Source organism: Impatiens glandulifera, chromosome 1 (assembly GCF_907164915.1).
Source record: "Impatiens glandulifera chromosome 1, dImpGla2.1, whole genome shotgun sequence".
Classification (NCBI taxonomy): Eukaryota; Viridiplantae; Streptophyta; class Magnoliopsida; order Ericales; family Balsaminaceae; genus Impatiens; species Impatiens glandulifera.
In genome coordinates this window covers 161,862,963-161,869,567 of record NC_061862.1, presented here as the reverse complement: position 1 = coordinate 161,869,567, position 6,605 = coordinate 161,862,963, and the positions used below count along the sequence as shown (strand labels likewise).

Sequence of the window (6,605 nt, the reverse complement as noted above, 5' to 3'; positions counted from 1 at the left end):
AAACAATTTGAATAAGGCACATATTATAGGGCTGGATCAGATTTGAATTATTTTAATAACCTAGCAATTTTAAAAAAAAAATAATGATTACTAATATTTTAAGAGCAGTATAATTTTGATAAAATGATTTAAAAAATATTAATATATAATAAAAAAATAAAAATTTAATATATAATTTAATATTTTGATTAAAATATTGAATGATTTATAAAAGAAAAGGAGAGTGAGTTAATATATATATATTTTTTGTTTTGGCCAATGATTTATTCGTATTAGGCATACATGTAACTCTCTTATCAATGTTGATTATGATAACATTTTATTTATATAGAGGCTATTAAATTATATACATAAATGTTATGTTGATATATATATTTTTAATATTAATATTTTGGGTATCAATACATTCTCATCCCGACCCAATTTAAAATACTCGAATTCGACTGGATATTTAGGAATATACGAGTATCCATTGTAGAGACTATTTGTCTCCTCCTCTCCCTCTCTTATAATTAATATCATTACAATAAATTTTGAGTTATTTTTATTGGAAAGTGATGAGAGTAATAAGAGATAAGAAATATGAAAGTAAAAAATAAAAATAAAAAATCATTTAATAAATATAATTAAATTAATTAACATTAGAGAAATGAGAAAAATTAATTAATGAGTTGAAAAAAGAGAAATTAATTTGAAAGGTACGAAAGAGAAATTAATTAACTAGATGTAACAAAAATAAATTAATTAATGAGACAGAATATTAATTAAATCGAATATTGTGAAGAGGTTATGTCAAAAAATATATATATATATATATATATATAATTTATTTTACTTTTATACACATTTTACATCAATTCTCATTTTTTTTAATAAATTTTTTTTCTCACGGTTAATTCTTCATCTTCCTATTTTTACAAAGGTACCTCGCCAAATTGAGAATAATTATAAAAATAGAGATTTCCATCTATGTCGAAATCAGATAGAAAAATAATATTTGTTAATAAATATTAATGAAAGATGTTAAATAATAAATATATAATTGCATAAAATATTTATTTTAAAAAAATGGTCCATTATATTAAAAAATTAAATAAATAATTAAAAATTAGTAAAAATAGTTGAGGCCATTAAAAATTGATAAGTATTAGTTGAAGTCATTGTATAAAGATAATATTTTGGGAAATAAAAAAGAAGTACGATAATACTCGAAATGTTTTACGATGATATCGAATTTATAACTTTTTAATATCTTAAACTGACTTTTATCATTAGACTTACGTTGGTAGAATTGCATAAAGATAATTATTCATCTCATAAATATCTTTACGCATTAATAATAAAATAGTATTTTATTATATATATATATATATATATATAAAAAAGTAAAAACTTAAATTTTATGTACCAAATATTTAAGGAACAAGAAGCTCCATTAGATTAAGAATGTCTAAATTAGATGGGATTTCAAATTATGGCAAATATGAAATGTGGCAGAGTTATAATATTATGTTTAATTAGAAACCTTTCCTGCGATGTACAAGGATAAAAATATATTTTTACAACGTCTTACCTTCATTAAATTTGGTTTTGAATTTAATTTATAAAGTGTTATTAATTTAGTTGGTTAAAAAGTTGTACTTATTTTTATTAGGATGTGAGTTTGAAACATATCTATAACATTATTAATTTTACCGTTTTAAGTTTATAGGCGGGTCAACCCAGAATCCGACCCAAATATCAATTTATTCTCACATATATATCCAAATTAATCACGTATCTCGACCCGACAATCCGTACACTTTCAATTTCAAAATTAAGTATCATTATATATATATATATATATATATATATATATATATATATATATATATATATATAAATTAGATAAAAAAAAAAATGTGGTAGAGTAGATATAATAATAAAGAAATGAATATCAATTTGAAGAAGAGTGACTGAGAACACGATACCGAACAAGACTTAAAATGCACATGTTGGAGTCTCTATATAAAGGACAGGATTGGGAAGAGTTGGAATTCACACCATTCTCATTTTATCATTACCATTAATCCAAATTTTGACTAATTATATTTCTCTCTCTCTCCCTCTTTCTCTTAATTTGCTTAAATGGGTATTTTTCTTTCTTTTTTTCTGTCTGTTTAATTTAATATTGTTAATTATTTGAGGGTTAATATTAATTAATTAATTAATTATTAAATTAATATTGATAGGTGATGAGGAGATCAAGTGTGAGTCTGTTCACCTTATTGATGGAGATGGTAAAATCGACGAGAAAGGCTTGATTCAGTTCTCCGAGTTAACCGGCCTTAGTAAATGTGGATTTAATTATACCACCGTTGCTATTATGGGCCCACAAAGTGGCGGTTTGTACAAATTTTTTTTTTTTTTTTTTTATAATTTAATAAATTAATTATATAATTTTTTTAGTTTCACAATTTTAAAATAATAATAATGGTTACAGGAAAAAGTACTTTATTGAATCATCTGTTCGGATCCAATTTTACAATGATGGAGGCCGAAATTAACAGGTAGCTAGCAGCTAGATAGAGATAGATTTATATATATCTTTATTTTAATAATATTAATTAAACTTTTTATAATTAATTAATGGTGTCCGTTTATATATGATAGGTCCCAAACAACAAAAGGGATTTGGCTCGCGAAATCTCCTATTATCAAACGACCATGTACTCTTATCATGGATTTGGAGGGTTGTGACGGAAGAGAGCGTGGAGATGTCATACACAAAATCTCTTGTCTTATAAAATAAATCTATATTAATTATAATCGAGTTCTATTAGTTAATTGATTCTGTTTATTTATTTAATTAATTTCAGAATGATAATTTCGAAAAGAAGATTGCACTATTTGCTTTAGTTATCTCCGATACACTTTTGATTAATATGTAAGTTTAAATTTAGTTAGCTACTCACCTATCAATATATATGATCATTTTTCTTATTATTAATTTGTTTATTTATTATTTTAAATAGATGGCTTCAAGATATTGGACGGGATAAAGCTGCTAATAAACCTTTAATAAGGATTATATTTCAGGTATTTTAATTAATTATCATCGTTTTATTTAAATTATACATATAAGCTCATTTATATTATTATCTAATAAACATTTTAAAATTCTCTAATTATATATATACCAACAACCTCCAGGCAATGTTGAGATTATTTGCCCCAAGGAAGACAACATTATTATTTGTTATACGTGACATGGCAAAGGTAATTAGTCAAATATATTTTTATTTATCTTTAGTAAAATATTTCAATTGATGACTAAAATATTTTTCAAGATAATAAATAATTATCCATTTTGTATATTTGTGTGCACATGCATGTAGACACCTCTGGATAAGCTTTCGGCTACATTGTTGAATGACACTTTGGAGGTATACTATTAATATATACTATATTTTAGTACATATATACGTAGATAAATTAATTAGATTTTGGTTTTAAATATTATTAAAAATATGATTGCAGATATGGAAAGAAATTCCCAAGCCAAAAGATAAGCAGGACGCTGCATTTGACAATTACTTCTCTGTGAGCTTAATTAATTATAAATAACTTCTCATCCTCTAATTAATTTTGTTTATTAATCCAACTCCCTTTATTTATATAACTAATTAACAACAGCTTGAAGTGGTGGGGCTATCTAACTATGAGTACTTAAAAGAAAAATTCATGGAAGATGTGAGTAATTATTCATTCTTAAAAAAATACCTTATATTGAACATACATAAATGCACTAATATTGATGAATATATTTGAAGGTTGACGAATTAAGGAAGCGATTCGATTCTCCTCCTGAGGCATCTCTACAAACTAAACCTTTAGTTCCCGCCATTGACTTTGTTAGGAGCACGTCCAAGATATGGGATAGTATCATTCACGATAAAGCTCTCGACATTCCTTCTCACAAGGTCATTTTAATTAATTAACAAGCTATTTTTTATTAATCATATTATAAGCCATTTGGCAATAATTGTATAATGAATTAATTTATATATATATATATGGATTATTGAAAAGTTTATCTACTTAAAAATAAACAAAATTATAGATGTTTTCATGATCATGTGTACTTGTAGGTGATGATTGCTAAAGTTAGATGTGAACAAATTGGTGATGATAAATTTAATGCGTTCATTGCTAATGAGGTATGAATACATATAATAATAGTTAATTAATTAATCTCTTAAGTATTCCGGCCTAGCTAATCAATTTAAAATGTGAAGGAATGGTCTCAACTGAAAGGAGCAGTTAATAATAGCCCTCCAGTGTCAGGTTTTGGCATAAAAGTTACTTCAATGGTGGACAAATATTTAGCCGAGTAAGTCAACTCAATATTAAGCCTCCACCTTTTCTAGTTATATATATAATTATAATCCTTATATTTATTATATAATGTATTAATTAAGTTAATTAATCATTCAGATATGATCAAGAAGCCGAATTTTATGACGAAGTTATTAAGGCGGACAACAGAGAAAAACTAAAACAACGCTTGTTGCAAGTAATTAACTACTAATTATCATATCTATCTTAGTTATAAATATTTGAAATATAGAGGTTATTCTCAATCCTTAATTTGTACACGTATATATAAATAATTAACTAATCACGACCAGGAAATCAAACCGACATTTGGGTCCTTAATGGACAACATATCTTCTCAAGCTCTAAATGACTTCAAATTTAACCTCGACAAAGATCTGAATGAAGGGAAAAAATTCCGTGAGGCTGCGGACTGGTCTAAGATGCTGGAGAAATTTGATTCTGATTATGAAGGTATATATATTAATTAGTTTAATATTATTATTATTATTATTATTAAAGTGATCATCCCTTAATGCATTACGCTAGTTAGCTACAATTTTATTAATCATGTCTTATTTATATTATAATATAGATTCAAGGATTCAACATGCGGAAAAGACTACAAAAGTAAGAGATAAGTTGGTGTCACAAATAAGCAGTCATGTGGATTCTATTAGGTCAATGAAACAAAATGAGCTGACAAGCCAAGTTAACTCGAGACTAAAAAGTGGGCTGAGAGAATCTATGGGAGCTATTCTGAAAAAACCTGAAAGTAATATGTGGGACAATCTTAATGATCTCTTTCAAAACGAGACAGAGACGGCTTGCTCTGTGCTTAGGGATGGCCTAGAGGACTTGGGCACAAATGACAATGCTAAGGTAGAAGAAAATGAATTGTTGAAGGCCTATGGAAGAAATATAATCGAGAAAAGTGTTAGAGAAGAAACTTATAAAATTTTACAGCACATGCAAGACAAGTAAGTAATTAACTAACCAATTAATAAAAATATATATCTTTTTAAATTAAGCTAGCTCGTGCTTGATTTTCCAACGCTAATGATAATGATGTTGTACAATTAATCTATATTTAGGTTTTGTTATATCCTCTTGAATGAACCAAACTCAAGTATCCCACGATCTTGGAAAGGAAGTGACGTGATCGAAGACATTGTAAAGAATGCTCGAACTCAGGTATATATATATACTTATTTATTATCTTGTTATAATGAACTAATTAATCGATTTAATACTATATAATTTCAGTGTGTAAGTATTATGTCTGCCATGGCTATAATAAGATTGGGCATTAATAAAGAAAGTGACAACATTCAACAAATTCTCTCTAATGCTTTGCTAGATGGAGGTGGAGAGGGTCGTCTAACATCTAGTAGATGGGATGGGGTAATTATATAGTATTTTTTTTTTCCAATTATTTAAATTATTGTATTTAAAGGTAGGTGAAGATAAATTATTGTACATAAAATGAATTAATGAAATTAATCAGGTGGAGCCATCGAAGACATTGATGAGCCCAGCTTCTTGTGCTACTGTTTGGGATCACTTTCTAGATTCCTCTGGCATTATCATTACTTGTGTTAAACAAACTATTCAAGCAAGGGTGGGTATTTTATTATACCTCTTTAATTACTTGCATGAATGAGTACATAAACTCATGTATTAATTAATTATTTGTTATTTATCAGAATGATGCTGATAATGCTACTGCAGCTAATAATCAGGTTAGTTTCTCAATTTCATAAATCATAGTTCATATTTTTTTTTAATAAATATTATATATACAAATTATTTGTACATGTTGAATTATATATGCGTTAATAATAATAATAATTATTTTTATATGCACTTATAAATTGTAAATATTCTTTTCTAAAAAGCCGCAACAACAAGAAAATCACCAATCCAATATTGGATTGGCATTGGCGGAATCGGCTTTGCGAATGGCATTACCTGTCCATGCACTTGTTTTTGATGTCGTTGGAAAACTAGTTAAGTAATTAAGGACACACCACACATCAGGTTTGTATTTTAGAGCTTGTTTAATTAATTATTTTCATCAGTACTCAAATTAACTAACTAATATTAATATTGTTACTGATAATTAACGATCGATCTATTATTTAATTAATTTGTATAATACAATTTCAAAATGATATGCACTAATCCTATAATCTGCATATATATATTATGGAAGGAAAACAAGGCATGCATGGATGGTCGACCTGATG

General features: G+C 26.4%; 1 protein-coding gene across 1 annotated transcript; it reads left to right on the top strand.

Annotated features, from left to right (window-relative positions):
- The first annotated feature begins 3,249 nt into the window (after positions 1 to 3,249).
- Positions 3,250 to 6,374, top strand: LOC124914082 (protein ROOT HAIR DEFECTIVE 3 homolog 1-like). Its single transcript, XM_047454564.1, has 14 exons — positions 3,250 to 3,258; positions 3,378 to 3,425; positions 3,520 to 3,582; positions 3,813 to 3,962; positions 4,131 to 4,199; positions 4,278 to 4,372; positions 4,477 to 4,555; positions 4,671 to 4,830; positions 4,952 to 5,336; positions 5,451 to 5,550; positions 5,623 to 5,760; positions 5,864 to 5,977; positions 6,063 to 6,098; positions 6,255 to 6,374. Exons 1-14 carry the CDS (start codon positions 3,250 to 3,252, stop codon positions 6,372 to 6,374), a joined length of 1,566 nt encoding a protein of 521 aa, XP_047310520.1.
- Positions 6,375 to 6,605: the final 231 nt, after the last annotated feature.

Bases quoted from the DNA above. Each gene is read 5' to 3' on its own strand.
- LOC124914082 (XM_047454564.1), top strand. The intron at 3,963-4,130 runs GTCATTTTAATT...GTGTACTTGTAG, and splicing joins TCGACATTCCTTCTCACAAG to GTGATGATTGCTAAAGTTAG. The intron at 4,831-4,951 runs GTATATATATTA...ATTATAATATAG, and splicing joins ATTTGATTCTGATTATGAAG to ATTCAAGGATTCAACATGCG.